The 19788-nt window shown below is 41.9% G+C and overlaps 1 protein-coding gene and 1 long non-coding RNA gene across 2 annotated transcripts; one reads left to right on the top strand and one right to left on the bottom strand.

Annotated features, from left to right (window-relative positions):
- The first annotated feature begins 1534 nt into the window (after positions 1-1534).
- Positions 1535-2746, top strand: ZCCHC18 (zinc finger CCHC-type containing 18). The gene has a single exon (XM_069464059.1). The coding sequence runs from the start codon at positions 1535-1537 to the stop codon at positions 2744-2746; it is 1212 nt and encodes a 403-aa protein (XP_069320160.1).
- Positions 2747-10785: 8039 nt separating this feature from the next.
- On the bottom strand, positions 10786-16779 carry LOC138378387 (uncharacterized). Its single transcript, XR_011231945.1, has 3 exons — positions 16653-16779; positions 11706-11905; positions 10786-10994 (listed from the first exon to the last, which is right to left on the bottom strand). It is a non-coding gene; the product is annotated as an uncharacterized lncRNA (long non-coding RNA).
- Positions 16780-19788: the final 3009 nt, after the last annotated feature.

Below are 19788 nucleotides of genomic sequence, written 5' to 3'. Positions count from 1 at the left end.
CCCGCTCGTCACGCTCTTTTGTCTCAATGGGCAGAGGCTAAAAGCAGCCGTGGCCACTGGGAGGGCCCAACTGGAGGGCGGGGACGGCAGCCGCTGCCTTGGGAACCGCGCTGCCTCGACTCAGCTATCCCTCGCTGGGCTGTCGTGTGAAACAGCTCGGTCGGTCCTGCAGCCCCGGGTCGCTTAGCGGCCGAGGAGGCGCAGGCCATCCTTTCCCCCTGCAGGGCCGCGGACACCGGAAGGCGAAACGGAGCGGTGAACGCCAGAGCATCCGCTGCCCAGCAGCACAGTGCAGGTAAAGAAAGGGGGCGCGGACAGGGGAGGGGGAAGCACCACCGGCACCGGGCGGATCTCGGCTTGGAGAATCGGGAGCTGCGAGGCAGGGGAAGGAGCAGTCCGTGGCCAGGCTGCGCTGAGGGAGGAGGTGGGGTGCACCTGGATGCTGCCGACTGGGTAGGATTTGCCTGCATTGGGGAGGGGGGCGTTTTCAGGGAGGTGGCAAGCGGCGGGTAGGGGGATCGCAAGCTGTCTGTCTTGAACTCCTTTTGCATCTCCTCATCTCTTCCTGGGAATATGGGAGTGGGAGGATATCCAACTTCTATCCCCTTTCTCCCTGGCAGGTCATCAAAGCCGAATCCGAACTTGAATTCTGTGCGGCTGATTGCAGAGCTGGTAGGCCGACGGTTTCCCAAAGGAAATGTCATGAGGGGCGCTTTGGCTCATAGCCAGGAGGGGGCAGAGGGAATTTTCCGCCTGGCGACAACGGAGGCTGGGGCGAGGGGGAAGGGTTAAGGTAGCAGGATAACGGATGAGGCTGCTTCTGACCCTTCCCTTCCCTTCCCTCTGCGGCCCCACAGCCTTAAGGTCCTGAGGACTGGGATCTGCGACCCCCAGGGGACAGAGGTCGACCATACCCCGGAGGCGAATTTTCTCACGAAGGGCACCTGTTGCAGCGGCTGGAAGTGAAATAAAGGCTGAACGCTAGTTCCCGAGCTCGTGTAAGAATCTGAGAAATAACTAGGGAAACTTTGACAAGGGAGTGTGGTTGAGACCTGAGACCATGACGTTAATGCGGATCTTATTTATTACCAAAAATCTGTGAGCCTTTGTGAGATTCTCTATTTTGAGAGCCCAATATTGGCTCTAAACACTATTTCACCTAGAAATAGAAGCAACAGTTGTCCCCCCTCCTGGAATATGGGCAGGAGAGGATGAATGTGGCTCTGAAAAATGTCCTGCTAGCTCTGGGAGGCTGTGATTGTCAGTCTTCTGCAGGGTACATTTAGGGCGGTGAGCGGATACAAGATGCACTGCAGGGTATTCAGGAAGGTAGAGAATGCGGCTGCAGCCTGATTCCCCGAAGCCTTATTAACCGTTTTTGTTTTTTTTTGTTTTGTTTTGTTTTTCTTTACAGTTCCTACTGAAAGTCAAGGCAAGCACAGTCCAGGACGTCGCTTTGGGGATTTATGCAGATTAGGCTTTTCTAAAGAGCCTGAGCATCTTGTTTTATTCAGATACTCTACTGTCCTCAGTCATGGCTAGCATCATTGCACGTGTGGGTAACAGCCGGAGGCAGAATGCACCCTTGCCGCCTTGGGCCCATTCCATGTTGAGGTCCCTGGGGAGGAGTCTCAGTCCTTTAGTGGTCAACATGGCAGAGAGAAACATGAAGTTGTTCTCAGGGAGGGTGGTGCCAGCCCAGGGGGAAGAAACCTTTGAAAACTGGCTGATCCAAGTCAATGGGGTCCTGCCAGATTGGAATATGTCTGAGGAGGAGAAGCTCAAGCGCTTGATGAAAACCCTTAGGGGCCCTGCCCGGGAGGTCATGCGTTTGCTTCAGGCGGCCAACCCCAACTTAAGTGTGGCGGATTTCTTGAGGGCCATGAAATTGGTGTTTGGGGAGTCTGAATGCAGTGTGACTGCCCATGGTAAATTCTTTAACACCCTGCAGGCGCAAGGCGAGAAAGCCTCCCTTTATGTGATCCGTTTAGAGGTGCAGCTCCAGAATGCTATCCAGGCAGGCATGCTCGCTGAGAAAGATGCAAACCAGACTCGCCTGCAACAACTCCTTTTAGGGGCTGAGCTGAATGGGGACCTGCGCTTCAGGCTTAAGCATCTTCTCAGGATGTATGCAAATGAGCAGGAGCACCTTCCCAATTTCCTAGAGTTAATCAAGATGATAAGGGAGGAAGAGGATTGGGATGACACTTTTATTAAACGGAAGCGGGCCAAAAGGTCTGAGCCAATAATGGAGAGGGCAGCCAGCCCTGTAGCATTTCAGGGCGCCCAGCCAATAGCAATCGGCAGTGCTGACTACAACTGTAACGTAATAGAGATAGATGATACCCTCGATGACTCAGATGAGGATGTGATCCTGGTGGAGTCTCAGGACACTCCACTGACACCCACGGGTGCCCTTCCCTTCACAGGGAGAGCCACACCTCAGGATCAAGTGCTGGTCATTGATTCCCCCAACAATTCCGGGGCTCAGTCTCCTTCCACCAGTGGTGGTTCTGGGTATAAGAATGGTGGTCCTGGGGATATGCGTAGAGCCAGGAAGCGAAAATACACAATCCATTGTTCATATTGTGGTGAGGAGGGCCACTCAAAAGAAGCTTGTGACAATGAGAGCAACAGGGCCCAGGTTTTTGAGAATCTGATCATCACCCTGCAGGAGCTGACGCATACAGGGGAGAGGTCAAAAGAGGTTCCTGGAGAATACAGTGACCTCTCTGAGCCACAGTAAGGTGGTAGACCCAGCCCTAAGTGAACCCTTAACTATATTCAGAGTCTGGTGATGGGAAAAACAGGGGTGGGTGGGGGTGGGGTTCTAACTGCATGAATTATTCCACAAAGCAATTTTCCTTTGAGAAGAGTTCTTGCATACCAGCAGTGGAGGGGGGTGGCCTGATCTCTGTCCCTGCTCCCTCCTCTGCCCACCTAAGGGTCTATTCTCTGTGTGTGTCTATTTCTTTGGTGACTTTATTCTTTTTATGAAAGTATTACAAAAACTAAAGTACGAATTACCTGAACTCTCCACCCTTCTGTAACCATTGTCAGCCTTTTGGTGACTGTCCTTCCAGATAGTTCCCTATACCTATGTACCCAGATAGATATCTATGTATAGATAAAAGTGATCAAATATAAGTGCTGTTCTATACTGTGTATTTTTTCACCAAACAATATATCTTGTGGACTTCTATGTCAATGAATATACATAAGCATCTAACTTAATGTCTCTGTGTGATGTTATTCTTAAAGTAAAAATAAAAACTAAATATAAAAGCTATAAGGGGGGGGTCATACCATGTGGTGGGGTTATCAATCTCATTTACAGAAAAGGAAAAGGGAAGCTGAAACGGACTGTTTATCTCCCAACGAGTCCCCACCACAACTGACCTGTCCCCTAGGTCTAGAGCCAAACTCTGCACCCACTAGTTAATAATGTCTCAATGTTTTCTTCTCGAATGTATCCTAAGAAGTCTGACCATGGAGAGGAGGGGGCAAATATAGAAAATGGGTATTCCAGAGGCTCTGTTCCTGCTCACTTTGGGAAGGGGCACCTGCTCCTGCCTCATCTCTTGACCTCAGATTGGAGGGTGATAAATGATGATGTGTGACCTCCATCCCTGAGGGTCCTATGTTCCTTGCAGGCATGGCAGTCCCCATCCTCCTGAACAGGACAAGGTGAGGGGCATGATTTCATTTAAGGCAAGGAATGGGGTGAAATAAATGCAGACCTGAGGACCTGAGGGAGTTCGTTAGGAAGGAAACGGGCTTCCCGGGCTGAGAAGACAGGGTGTGCAGCAGTGGGAGCTGGCACCTCAGGGAGAGGGAGCACAGGCTAACAGGCAATAGCCTGCTCAATAGGGACAAAGGGGAGCAAGTTGAAGCCCCGAGGGAGTAGAAGCAAGGTACTGCCAGACGCCCAATGCAGCCACAATGTTGCCACACCCAGAAGCTGCCTGGAAATGCTTCTCCTTCCAGAATCACCCCCTTCAGCCCTGCCCCTGTTCCTGCTCCATCCATATCCCCACAAGCTCACCTTACCACTGCCCCCTCCCCTGGAGCCACACTCACCTGTCAGTGGAGGGGCAGCGGCTCTGTCTCCCGTGCTCTGCCCATCTCCACCTCCCCCTTTCCCCCTCCTGCCTTCCATGTTGGCCTTAAACCTCCGCCTCCTTAACCCTCAAGGCCAGTAGACTGGGGAGGGCCCCTCTACCTCTGACCCTTTAACTGAGGACAGGGCAGGAACTATAGCTCAAGAATCCCACTCGTTGCATACCTCTGGGGCGCCTCTGGCACCTGGCAGCCGCCTCCATCTCTCCAGAGCCAAAGGATCCCCTCCCCCACACCCAGGCAGGAGGCAGCTCCACTCAGGCTTCCAAAGCCACAGAAGCCCCCAACACTCCCTGGCTCTTACTCCTCCCTAAATCCATCCTTGAAGGGGATCTGCCCACTCATCTCTCCCAGATTAGGTCATTCCACTTCCTGCTCACCTTTTCTCAATTTTACTCTATAAATGCTGTTGAATGATTTACTCAGATTCAGCTTACACTGTCGTAATTTCTTTCTGAAACTAGGTAGAGTAAAAAGAGCAATAAGTGCTACATCTACCCCCACCCTCCTTTTCACTGGGGTTAGTTTGAAGGTTCAAGATCGTTGCTTTGAAAACCTGCTCTGTCATGCGTCCCCTTTTCTTCCCTTTTCATCCTCTTTGTTGTATAGACTTGAAACTGTGTAAATTTTTATTTCACCAAAATGATGCAAAACTGATACTTTTTATTGCATTTTGTGTGACACTGGCCTTTCCTTTATTCAAGACATACGAATTATCCCTAACGGGAAGACATGGAAGACAAGGGCTGATTAATGAGGTTAAGCGAAAGAAGGCTTTTAGAGAATTTGGTGTCCGATATCCTTCATTTAAAATTATCGTTTTCCCCCTTCCTTTCTCCCGCCATTCTCAGTCGCTAAGAGATGAAAATTACTCTTTTATCTTGCCAGCAGAAAGTAGCCTTTGAGTGACCTCCTTTTGCATTATCTCCCTCCTTCTTGATACTATTTTCCCTTGTTTCCATGACACCCAGCTCATGGTTTCCTTCTCCCAGATCTTTTCGGTGCCTACTTCTCCGTCTCCTTTGCTGAATCTGCTTTCTCTTCCTGATCCTTCCATAAGAGCGATAAAAATTAAAATCACTATAATTGTGATTTATTGAAAGCTTGATTATTAACATGTACCAGGCACCCAATGCCAAGACCTTTAAATACATTATTAGCTTTTTAATCTTCACAGCAACTCCTTTAAGATAGGTATTACTATGACTTTCTATTTATAATTACCACTAATATTAATTACTATTAATTGATACATATTTCAGGTGAGGAAACAGGCTGGAAAGTTAGGAAACTTACTTAAGGTCATGTGGTGGAGCTGGGGATGAGACACCAGGCTAACTGACCCCAAAGCCTGTGTTCCTTACTGGGGTCAGCTCTCATGTGCACAGTACCCTGTGATGTAGGTGCGATTATTATATGTATTTGATGTATGAGGAAACCAAGGTGGACATAGTCAAATGTCATAGCAGCAAGTGGCTTGTGTGTAACATACAAAGACGAAGCTTTAAGGAATACTTGTGTGACCCAGGCTTTTTCCACCTTTCCTTCTCATTTCCTCCTTGTTGCTGCCATCCCTCCTGCTGCCTGGCAACCACTCCCTCCCCCTGCGAGTTGCATTATCACATTCAGTTCAAGTACCAAGTTTCCAATCTATGCTTTCAGCACAAATGGTTGTGAATTTAACTTACGCAAGAGGAGACAGCAGCAGAAGTCAGCGGGGGAGAGATGAATTGTTCAATAACTGGTGCTGGGGGGAACTTAATTATCTGATTAGAAAAAAGGTCAGTTTACTTTCTCCCATGACACTAAATATGAATTCCAGATAGATTTGAGAAATAAATGTAGATTTTATACAATTGTGCACTGATTCTTCTTTAAGCATATATTTTGTTGTTATAAAAGGAATAAAAAATCAAATGTTCAAAAGTAACCCCTTTTAAAATTGCAACAAGATACATATTAAATCTCTGGATTGAAGAGGACTTTGTATGGTTAAGACCGATGAAAGAAAGTACAAAGGAAAAGATCGATAATTCAAGAGACAGCATCAACAGACATGAAATGCAAACAGCAAGCTGAGAAATATAGCAACAAATAAGATGGAAAGGGGGTGGGGTGGGCAACAAATAAGAAAAACAATAACAACAGCAAATTTGTATTGTTTTTGGATGGCTAACATTTATTAAGGTCTTACAAAGTGCCAAGCATATTCTAAGAGCTCTACGTGGTTTTATATTTCATTTCATTCTTACAATAAACCCTGAGATAGATCCAAGTATCTCCACATTCTAAAACATTCTAAGGGAAAAAACAGAAAAGTTGTATAAAACGTAAATATACAGCTTAACAAGTTATTAGAAAGCAAATCACCACAAAAATACAGGAAATAGAACATGCCAAAACTCCAGAAATACCCAAGAGTCCCCACCCAATCACAACCTCTTTCCTCTCTCCTAAAGGAAACCACTCTCATGACAGCTTTGACTGTCACTTTCTTGCTTTTTATAGCTTTACCACTCAAGTATGGATCCCCAAACACTATAGTTTTGTTTTTGAACTTCACATAAATAGAACTATAATGCACGTATCCTTCTATATCTGGTTCATTTCCCTTACAATTATGGTTCTGAGATTCAACATTGTTGCATGTAGTATTGGTCCATCATTTTCAGCATTGTGTTACAGCTTTTCATGCGATGAATTTACAAGAAATTATTTATCCATTTTACTGTTGATGGACATTTGGGCTATTCCAGCTTGGGACAGTTATGAAAAATGTTGCTATGAATATGTTCTTAATTTCTCCTAGTACACATGTGCACACACGGGGTGTATATCTAGGAGCTGACTTGCTGGCTCATAGAGTACGTATTACTATATTTTCAACTTCACTAGATACTACCAAACTATATACCAATTCCACCATCAGTGTTTGAGACTTCCTGTTGCTCCACATCCTCACAAACACTTGACATCGTCAATAAAGCTTCACAAGTTTCGCTTGAGGTTTTGCACATCTTTTTTATTAAATTTAGTCCAAGGTATTTGATTTTGTATGTTACTATAAATGTAACATTTGTTTAAATTTCTCCCATGACACTAAATATGAATTCCAGATAAGTCTGAGTAGGGTAAGGTTAGGGTCATTGCTTGTTGATGGCATACAGAAATATAACTTATCTTTTGATATTGTTGTATATTGACTTTGCTAATCTTTCTTAATAATTCTAAATTTTTATCTGTAGCTTCCTTAGAACTTTCTGCATACAGGAGCATACTGCAAATAATAGCAGTTTTATTTCTTCTTTTCCAACCCATATTTTATTTTTTCTTGCCTTACTGCACTGGCTAGGGCCTAGAGTACAAGACCTAGTGAGAGGGGACATCCTTGTCTTACTCCTGAACTCAAGAGAACTGCTTTTAACAATTCAACATTGAATATCATGCTTGCTGAGGTTTTTGGTAGGTACCATATATCAGTTTAAAGATGTTTGCTTCCATTCCTAATTTACTGTAAGTTTTTAAAATCATCAATGAATGTTGAATTTTATCAAATGCCTTTTCTGTATCTATTAAGACTATCATATACTTTTTTCCCTCTTTGTTACTATGCTAACTAAATTACATTTTCTGGTTTTCTAATAATAAACCAACCAGGCATTCCTGGAATAAACCCAATTGGCTCCTGATTTATTACAATTGTTATTTATACATTGTTGGATTCAACATGCTAATATTTTGTTTATGATTTACATATGTATATATGTATATATATTCATAAGAGATATTTGCCTGTAATTTTCCTTTCTTTGTAATGTCCTTGTCAGATTTTGGTATTGAAGATTTGCTAGCCTCATAAAGCTAGTTGAGGAGTACAACTTCTTTTTTTCTATGTTCCTTTGGTTTCTCCATTTAAATATGAGGAAACTGAGGTCCAAAGTGTTTAAATAGATTATTTTTCATAATTGCATCCTATCTAATCATTTGCTTATAACCATGATTTACTAAACAAGCCTCCTTGGAGTTGGTCATTACCTTGTTTATATTGTTTCACTATTATAAACCCACTGAGAAGAGCATCCTTATATAGGTTTGCACATGTGAACAATTATTTCCTGAGGATATATTCCTAGAAGTGGAGCTGCTGGATCAAGGGCTACGTTCCACAGGAACTGGAGCTGAGGGGGAGGTGGCCCCATGGCACAACTACTTTGGTAGCTCTGGCTCACTTTGAGGGCCCTTCCTCATCTCTTAACTTGCCTGAGATACTCTTTAACTCTGAACTACTAGATATTTTAATATTTAAAGGTCAATTCAGCTCTAAGAAACTCCTCAAATTATTTAAGTTTTCAAATGATTTGGAGGGCTTCTTAAACGTTTTTAATGGAACTTTTCAAACGCACACAAAAATACAGAGGATGGTATAATGAACCCCCAGGTACCTATCACTCAGCTTCAAGAATTATCAACATTTTACATAACTTGTCTCCTGTATAATCCCTCACACTTTGACGGAGTACTTTAAAGCAATTATTAGACGACATATTAAATGGTATGATTCTTCTGTATTCTATCCATAGTTATATCTCTCCTTCTTTATTCCAAAGTTTTTTTTATTGGGGTAAAAGTCACACAACACAAAATTAACCATTTTAGCCATTTTAAAGTGTATAATTCAGTGGCACTTAGCACATATTCTAAATATTTTTTATTTGTGTATCTCTTTTTATTCCGGGTCAATTTTTCTAGATTTTTTTTTAATCAGTCTTTCACACAAATTTACTTTTGGTTTAGCTCATTTTTCTATGATTTGTTTTCTATTTCATTAATTTCTACTATTCATTAGATCCTCCTTCTACCTTACCTAAACTATCACATTGAACATTTACTGCATATATTTTTAGTCTTTTTTCACTTAAATATATGCACTTTGGTCTTAAATTTGCCTTTGAGTTCTGCTAGAGTTGCATTCGACAAGCTTGGATGAAAAGCAGATTTTTCATGATCGTTCAGTTCTACGTGTTTTATTATCCATTTTCCATAGTATTTCATATCATTTCCCACCTTTACATGTTCAACTCTGACCTTTTCTATGAACTCCAGACTCATACAATCCATTGTCTACTCAACATATTCACTTAGAATTATAGTAGGCAACTCAAACTGAACAGAGTCAAAACAGCTCTTGAAAAATCTCTTCCTCCTTTGGTTTCCTTTCAGCGAATGACGCTATCATTTACCAGCGGTTCAACCAAATCTTAAGATGAGTGTTATCTCTGAACTCTCCTTCACCATCCATGTCAGCAAGTCCCATAATTCTACCTCCAAAATATTTCTTGCATCTATCCACCTCTTTCCATCTCCCTTGCCACCAGCCTCATGTAAGCCACAACCTCTTGCCTGGACTACTGCTAACCGGTATAGGAGAGTCCATTCTCTTCCATCCCTGACTTGAAGTATGACTAATCTGCCTGACCACAGATACTTGAGCACTTCCCCGCCACCTGGAAACAGCTTAAATGCAGAAAGAACTCCCAGCCCCTCTCTATTAGATGTCTGCTGATTCCCTATTTCTTCAGTGTGCAGAGGGTGATGCTGGGGAAACATGTATCATGGTGACCGGAAAATTCTCAGGCATCATTTCTGAAATATAGAAATGGAAGAGGTCTAACTACAGTGAAGCAAACTGCCTGGGAAGGTTTGCCTCCAAAACACGGAGCAGAATTGAGCCTTCTGGACCTGGTGCACCTTTGACAACTGGGGCAATTACTGATCACAGCAACACTTTTTCTTCTCAGCAGATGCAGACACTTCCCCGGCTGAAGACCAATGGCAAAATTGAGTCTCAAATGGATACAGGCTTCTGTAAACCTTCAGATCCACATCCCCAACCACTTTACCTTCACCCTGGCTGAATACCACATCTTGAGGTACTCAACTACAAAAAGACTAACCGCACTCTCTTTTTCTGTAATGAGACTACATCACCCCCTTTTTTATCTGGCTACCCTAAATTCTCCTTTTACGGGAGATATAACAACTCTCAATGACTTCTTGATGAAGAGGAAGATAACCACAAATCTAGTTTCAACACGCAGGACATTTTGCTCTACTGTACCAACTGAGCCATGCTCCTTAATCCAGCTTTTGGGAGTCAGGCACTGATCTATATTTAGATTCCAATCTGAACACTGTGTACCTTGTGTAAAGGTGGCCAGTCAGGTTGCCTGTGGAGGGGTTGGGTGCTTGGGTAAGGAGAAGAGGAACATGATTTGGGCATTCCTGAACCTCTGGGGCCCTTTCCTCACTACCTGTATGAACTTGGGCAAGGTAGTTAACCTTGCTGTGCTTCAGCTTCTTCATCAGTAAAATGGAGATAATAACAGGAAGTCTCTCATAGGACTGTGGTGAGAATTAAATGAAGGAACATTTGCAAAGTCTTTAAAGGAGTGCCTGGTGCACTGTAAGTGCTGTGCCATAGAATACCATCATAACTGCACCAAACCCTTCTCTTCAAACTCCCTGAGCATCCTTGTGGGTGGATTACCTAAACTCTCCTTCCTAGTCTCTTCACAGAGAATTTAACTAAACTCAGTAGACTTGAGCTACTCTCTCCCATGTGAAGGGGGCGGGGGAGAATAACCCCTTTATGTGCTGACCAAATAATTCTTCTCAGAACAGGAACCGTCTTTGCGTTAGGAACATACCTGCAAGGATACCTGCTTAGTTAGGGAGGTGAGTGAGGCTCTCTGGACCCAGCTGAGATGGCCTGGGTCTAAAGGAAGAGTAGTAGCTCAAATTCTCTACATAAAGGTAACTCAGAAACTTTGGAGAATGGAAGCTCCATTTGGGGAGCCCAAATGCCAGGCAGGAAGCTGAATGGAAGAGAAATTTGAGAGAAATTGTCCTGATATTCTTTGGTGTAAGTTGCCGATTGGTTAATTTTTTATTGGCTGACCTTTTTAAAAAATAATTTCTTTTAACATTGTTTAGTGTAGCACATGCTCAATTAAAAAGAAACAGCTTTCAAACACAGAAGAGGCAAAAGTAAAAGTGAAAGTTCCCCAGCTTCCCACAGTCCAGTCTGGTGTGTGTTCTTCCAAATCTACTTTTACACAAACACAAACGTATATATTTGTGTTCTTTTTGTATAAAAGTTGGAGCATAACAGGCACCCAGTTCTGAGATTCTCTTTCATGATGTCTGCTGTGCTGGAATGAATTCTCCCCACTGTCCCAAACCTTCAGCAAGATCCTGCTACCTGCCTTATGTTGGTGGCTCTTTGGACTAGCTCTTTGATTTCTATCAACAGTTTCTCTCAGTGAAAGGAAACTATAGTTTAGCCTCACTACATTCATATAGTAATATTAATAACAGCCACTGTTTATGGTGCCCCTACTCTGTGTCAGGCAGTCTCCTTGGTGCTTCACTTGAATTCTCACACCCATTCCTTACAACAACCCCTTGGAAGTCAGTCCTACTATTATCGTATGTAGGTTCACAGATGAGAACTCAAGAGGCCCAAAAGGTAAAGAGTGGAAAGTTAAGGAGGAAAGTACAATAAACATGTTGGACATAATACTCACACCTATGGTGTCTCTTCAAATTTTCACAAAGATCTTATGAGGGAGCTGTCACCACAAATGAGGAAACTGAGGCTGCAGAGTTCACACGGCAAGCAGCATTCCTGCTCTCTGCTGGGATGAAGCCACTGAGAGTTTAATAGTCTTATCATTTCATAAATACACCCCTTTCCGTAAAGCACTGATAAAATGAAGCAAGCAATCTGAAAAAAATGGAGAGACACACAGTGTTCATTGATACGAAGACTCAATACAGTAAAGATGTCAATTCTCCCTAAAGTCACCTACAGGTTTAACGTAATTACTACCAACATCTCAGCAAGATTTTTCATACATACAGATAAGCTTATTCTAAAATCTATGAGGAAAAGCAAAGGAACTATATTAGCTAAAACAATTTTGAAAAAGAAGAAACTGGGGGGAATCACTCTATTGGATGATAAGACTTACTATACATAGCGACAGAAAATTGAGACAATGTGATATTGGAAGAATGACAGACATGGATCAGAGGAAATGAACACACAACCCGGAAACAGACCAACAAATATATGCCCAATTGATTTTTGACAAAGGTGTAAAAAAATTCACTGGAAGGATAGGTTTTTCAAGAAATGGTGCTGGAACAAATGAACATTCATAGGCAAAAAAAGAAAAAGAAAAAAGAAAAGAAATTCAACCTAAACCTCACACCATCTACAAAAATTAACTCAAAATGGATCACAGACTTAAATGTAAAATGTAAAACTATGAAACTTTTAAAAAAAACATAAGTGAAAATCTTTGGGACCTAGGTCTTGCCAAAAAAATTCTTAGACAAGAAACTGAAAGACATGATATCAATAAAAGGGAAAAAATTATTAGACTTCACCAAAATCAAAAATTCTTGTACTATAAAATCCCCTGTTAAGAGGACAAAAAAACAAGTCACCAACTGGAAGAAAATATTTATGAACCACATATCCAACAAAGGATTGATATTTAGAATATATAAAGAACTCTTAGAATTCAACAGTAAAAAAATCCAATTAGAAGATGAGCAAAAGCCATGAACAGAATTTCACCAAAAATAATACACAGATGGCAAAGAAGAATATGAAAAGATGTTCAACATCATTAGCTATTAAGGAAATGCAAATTAAAACTACAATAAGCTATCATTATACACACATTAGAATGCCTAAAATAAAAAATAGTAATATCAAACGTTAACATGTGAGAAGATGGATCTTTCGTACAATGCTGTTAGGAATATAAAACGGTAAGGCTCTGGAAATCATTCTGGCAGTTTCTTATAAAACTAAACATGTACTTATCATATGACCCCACAAGCGCACTCTTAGGCATTTATCCCAGAGAAATGAAAACTTATGTGAACACAAACACCTGTATGCAAATATTCACGCCAGCTTTATTTGTAATAGCAAAACCAGGAAACCACCCAAATGTCCTTCAATTAGTGATTGGATAAACAATATCTAGTACATCCACCCAATGGAATACTACTCAGCAATAAAAAGGAACAAACTAGCAATATACACAACCATCCAGATGGACTTCAAGAGCATTACACTTAGTGAAAAAAGTCCATCTCCCAAAATTACATAGTATAGGATTCCATTTACATCCCATTCTCAAAATTATAAAATTTTAGAGATCAATAACAGATTAATCATTGCCAGGGTACAAGGATGGGGCAGGGTGGGCATGAATATTAAAGGAGAAGCACAAGGGAGGTGACTGAACAGTTTTATACCTTGACTGTGGTGGTAGTTACACAAGTTTATACATGGGATAAACCACATAAAACTACACACCCACACACATGAATACATGTAAAAATGGTGAAAACAATAAAGTCTAGATTCTAGTTACCAATACTGATTTCTTGGATTTGATACTATACTATAGCTATGTAAGTTACCACACTGGGGGAAGCTTGGTGACAGGTACATGGAACTTTTCCAACTTTCTGTGAGTCTACAATTATTTAAAAATAATTTTTTTTTTTTTTTTGAGACAAGAGTCTCACTCTGTTGCCTGGGCTAGAGTGAGTGCCGTGGCGTCAGCCTAGCTCACAGCAATCTCAAACTCCTGGGCTCAAGCGATCCTCCTGCCTCAGCCTCCCGAGTAGCTGGGACTACAGGCATGCGCCACCATGTCTAGCTAATTTTTTCTATATATATTTTTAGTTGGCCAGATAATTTCTTTCTATTTTTAGTAGAGACAGGGGGTCTCGCTCTTGCTCAGGCTGGTCTCGAACTCCTGACCTCGAGCGATCCACCCGCCATGGCCTCCCAGAGTGCTAGGATTACAGGCGTGAGCCACCGCGCCCGGCCTAAAAATAATTTTTTTTAAAAAGCTAGTGTGAGAGTCCAGAATTACAGAAAGTAGCCTTGGTGAATTTCATTACTAGAATTGTTCTTTCTGTGTTAGTTGTTTTCCATGCATAGCTGGGGTAGTTTAAAAATTCATCTTCTGGCCGGGCGCGGTGGCTCACGCCTGTAATCCTAGCACTCTGGGAGGCAGAGGCGGGTGGATCGCTCGAGGTCAGGAGTTCGAGACCAGCCTGAGCAAGAGTGAGACCCCGTCTCTACTAAAAATAGAAAGAAATTATATGGACAACTAAAATATATATATACAAAAAATTAGCCGGGCATGGTGGCGCATGCCTGTAGTCCCAGCTACTCGGGAGGCTGAGGCAGTAGGATCGCTTAAGCCCAGGAGTTTGAGGTTGCTGTGAGCTAGGCTGACGCCACGGCACTCACTCTAGCCCGGGCAACAGAGTGAGACTCTGTCTCAAAAAAAAAAAAAAAAAATTCATCTTCCTTTTGACAAGTTTTACAAACAGGTGTGCTGAAAGGAAGTACATTAATGCTTCTTTTTAAAATGCTGAGTTATTTTAATAATATATTTAAAAATAAAAATTATACACACCTGGCAAAAATATTAATATTTTTAGATCCTAAAGAGCTTTTGCTTATGTAGGTTACAGATCTATCAACATTGACTGCATTAGAAATCAAAACTGAAATTTTAAAAAATATTTGTGAATGTATTAAAATAATAAACCCACTAGAGTTATCATAAATAAAATTGTGTTAAAATAACTGCATTTACAATAAAAAGTAATTTAGAAATGTTTTATATTTTCACAAATCTCTTAAATGTCTTAATACAAGACAGCTAGATTCTCATATTTTCTTCTACATTTAATGTTATAGGCCGGGCGTGGTGGCTCACGCCTGTAATCCTAGCACTCTGGGAGGCCGAGGTGGGCGGATCGTTTGAGCTCAGGAGTTCGAGACCAGCCTGAGCAAGAGCGAGACCCCACCTCTACTAAAAATAGAAAGAAATTATATGGACAGCTAAAAATATATATAGAAAAAATTAGCCGGGCATGGTGGCGCATGCCTGTAGTCCCAGCTACTCGGGAGGCTGAGACAGGAGGATCGCTTGAGCTCAGGAGTTTGAGGTTGCTGTGAGCTAGGCTGACGCCACGGCACTCACTCTAGTCTGGGCAACAGAGTGAGACTCTGTCTCAAAAAAAAAAAAAAAAAAGTTATAATATGCTGTTTTCATTGAAGTATATGAAAAAAACCCAACCTCATGGAGATATGTAGTTGGAAAAAGGAGGATTTCTCAGACACCGTCAAAGGGTCTCAGTCTCAGGTGTCCCTAGATCACACTTTGAGAACCCCTTTGTTGGAGATACATATTGAAATATTTATAGATAAAATGTTATGATGTCTGCAATTTGCATTAAAGTACTTCAATACTTTGGAAGTATGTATACATACAGTTGATTCTTATTATCTGTGGTAGTTATGTTCTATAAAGTCACCTTTGGCAATGATTTAGCAAATACTGAGCCATTGCTCCTAGTAGAAATACGGGGTTAAGTTCCTTTGAGACTCTGGTCACATTTCCTTAAAATGATCAGTACATAACCTTGTTTTACGTGTGTTTCTGCCTAAAGACACTTTATTTAATATATATTCCTTAAAATAATAAATTATATGCAGTACTTCTTTATAATAAAACACTAGCCAAGAAGAGTTTAACATTTTCCTGATCCTGGGTAACATGACAATAAATTTCTTTGGTTTTCAGCCTCACAACAATACTGTTTTTAATCAGTCATCATCTTAGGAATCCACAGATTTAGCTGCTTTTCTATCTATTCCATAGCTTTATCACATACTAAAGATGTAATGTTAGCACATATAGATCAGCAAATTTCCTATCCCTTTTTCTGGATGTACTGTATTGTTGTTTTATTAACACTGAACTCACAGCAGACAGCATTATAACTCATGCCTGAATGAAGCCTATCTAACACACGTATTTTCCCCATAGGGCACATCACTGCCTTTTGGCACTTTGGAACACTAGACCGCACTTTAGCACCATGATTTGGGGCCACATTAAACAGTGAAATCACCAAGAAAAGCCACAAAAATGTGGCACTAAATAAACCATTGGAAGGACACTTGTTCACAGCATAAGAGCTGAAACAAGAAAGCACAACATCGCCTTATCTAATCTCAGCTGGGAACGTTGAGTGCCCAGCAACTCAATTTTTTTGCCACTCTGTGCAGGCCCACAAGTGACCATGAAAGCACTGCAAGTTTTGATCTTGTGTTACAGATAAATTTTAGCAAGTAGGCGAATTTGCAAATATAAAATCTATAAATAGTGAGAACTGACCATATATAACTATACACACACACACGCACACACACACACACACCCACGCACATGTGTGTGCTGTTTAAATGATGGGCATAAATTGCTAATTGTTGAAGCTGGATAATGGGTATATGGGGGTTCATTTTACTAGTCTAATTTTGTGTATATTTGCAATTTTCCATAATAGAAAATTTTTAAAAATGATTTATTGTTGGATTGGATTACATTTCCACTTTCCTTGATTTAGCTTTTCCTTACCAGCATGTGGATGTTTGCAGCTGTCAAAGGTGAAATCAAAGTAACTTCATGGTGCAAACCAGCCATCCACCACCAACCCAACCCACCACACATCCTCCTAGGGGGTACAGATCCAATATTTAGTTTCTGCTGGAAGAGGGACAAAGACAGACAGAGTTATAAGGTTAACAGCTCTTTTTCTTGGAGAGAATTTCTGGGTAATTATCCCAGAGGCAATAGAATTAAACTCTGTATAATTTTAAGAGCCCACTGAGCCCAGACCAGCTCACTCTGTGGAATTATGGTTTTAAGGTGCATGCATAGCTTTAGCAGAAGGTAACTTGGATTCTAGCCCAAGGGTGTGGATTCCAGTCACTTTGTGGCCTGGGTTAAGTACGTAATCCAGAGAAAGGGCCTCAGTCAACCAATCTTTGGGAGATCTATTATTGTCCAACTAACCTTCACATATTCTCTCGACTCTAGTACATCGATAAGGCTAGACATTTTTAAAAATCCAGAGGGCAGACACCTCTTATTTTAGAGGCTGAAGAGTCCCACTATCCTTTCATCCAAGATTAGTCCCTCTACCAGAATTCTGCATCTCATCCCTTCCCTTCTTAAAAACCTCGTGCATCAGAGCCATCTCCTTTCTCTTCTCCATCTTAAACCTTCTCTTTCTCCTATCTCTTCAGTGTCAGCATATACATATTCCCAAGTCTCTATCACCTTTATAAAAATCCCTCAATCCTATGTGACCCTCCCACTGCCATCAGTTCTTTTCCTTTCCAAACTTATTGGAAGCATAACATGCATTTATAGTTTCCACCACTTCAATACTCAATGTTCTGGTTATACACTGCTATGTAATAAACCACCCCAAACCTTAGAGCTTAAAACAATAATCCTTTCATTATACTCATGATTATATGGGTGAGGAGTTTAGGTATGGCTCACTGGACAATTCTTCTGCTCCATATGGCATCTACTGGGGTCACTCAGTGGTATCCAGCTGGTTGAATAAGTTGGTCTGGAGGGTTCAGGATGGCTTCCTTCATACCTGGCACCTTGGTGGGGATAACTGGAAAGCTGGGTTCAGCCGGGTTTCTCTCTCTCTCCTCATGTCGTCTCAAGACCTCTTCTCTGGTCTCTCTAGCAGGTGTGATCAGACTTTTCACATGGTTGCTGAGGGCTCAAGACCAAGGCAAAAGTTGTAGGCTTCTTACAACCTACCCTTGGAAGTTAAGCAGCATTACTTCCCTGCATTCTTTCAGTTAAACTTATTTACATGGCCTGCCAGATTTAAGAGTAGAAGACTAAAACAGGGGATTGGTTACTGGGAGAAATGGTTAATGGGAACCGCATGTTACAATCTGCCACCCCCATATACTCCTCAAACCTCTGCAATCTGGTATCATTCCCTGCCACTCCACTGAAATTGCAATCTCTGAGGTAAAGATAGAACCCTTAGTTGTTAAATCCAACAGATGCTTTTCAGTACTTGCTTTTTCTGAATTGTACTCTATTGACCACTAACTTCTTCCTGAAACTCTCCTCCCCTAGCTTCTGTACACCACCTTTCCTGGTTTGCCTTTCACTTCCCTGACTGCTTCTCAGTTTTCTAAAGCGACTCATTTCTTATACTCTCCCCTTAACTACTAGACTTTGCTATCAGTTCTCTTTCTTTGCACATACTACCTGGTTATATCATCTATGCCTATAGCCTCATCTATCACTTATCTACTGGTTACTCCTCAACATATATCTCCATCCCAGACTTCTTTTTTTTTTTTTTTTTTTTTTTTTGAGACAGAGTCTCACTCTGTTGCCCGGGCTAGAGTGAGTGCCGTGGCGTCAGCCTAGCTCACAGCAACCTCAAACTCCTGGGCTTAAGCGATCCTACTGCCTCAGCCTCCCGAGTAGCTGGGACTACAGGCATGCGCCACCATGCCCGGCTAATTTTTTGTATATATATATTTTAGTTGTCCATATAATTTCTTTCTATTTTTAGTAGAGACGGGGTCTCACTCTTGCTCAGGCTGGTCTCGAACTCCTGACCTCGAGCGATCCACCCGCCTCTGCCTCCCAGAGTGCTAGGATTACAGGCGTGAGCCACCGCGCCCGGCCTCCATCCCAGACTTCTCTCCAGTCTTCCAGACTCCTATGTGCTCTGCCTGGATGTCCCATAGGTACTTCAAACATGGCCAAAGCTGAATTCATCTTCTCCCTTACACCTGATTTCTTTCTTTCCTGGCATCTATTTACCATCCATCTAGATGCCCAAGGCAGAAACTTGGAGGTCATCCTTAACTCTGCCCTCTTATTCCCCCACATACACTTTGTCACCAACCCCTGACCATTCAACTTCCTAAGAAGTCTTTCAGTTTACCCAGTCCTCACCATCCTAGATACTAGGTCTGGCAGAGCACTGGGTGGAGGTCTTGGCCTGTCATTCTGATCTGTAAACTGTACAGAAATTAGAGTTTACTACAATAAACTCAAATACTGCTTTTTGTTTTTAAAGCAGAGGAAAACAATGGAAATGTCAGGATAGAAGATATTTAATAAATGAAGCTCCTCATGGGGAGAGGCACTCAGGTTGTTGGTGGTGGGATTCTGCCTGTCTAGGGTGAGGTTATTTCAGTTCATGGGAAACCTCCAAACATGTCATCCTGAAACATCATCACATTTAGCTATGTGATTATAAAAACTTCCTTTATCAAGCTACATCATCTGGATCTAATATCCAGATCGCACGTACAATTTCTTACTATACCACCAGAACATTCTTGCTACATACACCACAAGTTATATTAACAGAATAGTGAACAGACAGGTTCTGGCTTCCAGTAAATGACCAAGTAACTCCTATCAAACCCACCCTCCTTCAGATATAACAACTATATACTCTGGACAAAATATTAAAAACAACTACCAGCAAGTATTGACAAGCAACCCCCAGCAGGCAGAAAATGGAAGAGAATCTACACTTAAAAGAAGGGATCAGAACTAAATGAGATTCCCATTTTCAGGGCTTTTAGCCCACAGAGTAGGTCCAGTTGGTGCCCTGATGGGTGGCTAAAACTGAACCTTACTGGCTTGAGGCCAGAGGACAGAGTTCAGGGCTTCCACAGCAGCTGGAAAGCGTAGGGGTAAAATC

This window comes from Eulemur rufifrons, chromosome 30, assembly GCF_041146395.1.
Source record: "Eulemur rufifrons isolate Redbay chromosome 30, OSU_ERuf_1, whole genome shotgun sequence".
In the NCBI taxonomy this organism is placed as follows: Eukaryota; Metazoa; Chordata; class Mammalia; order Primates; family Lemuridae; genus Eulemur; species Eulemur rufifrons.
This window is presented reverse-complemented; position numbering and strand designations above follow the sequence as displayed.

Excerpts from the sequence above, each read along its gene's own strand:
- ZCCHC18 (XM_069464059.1), top strand. The coding sequence starts at position 1,535 with ATGGCTAGCATCATTGCACGTGTGGGTAACAGCCGGAGGCAGAATGCA.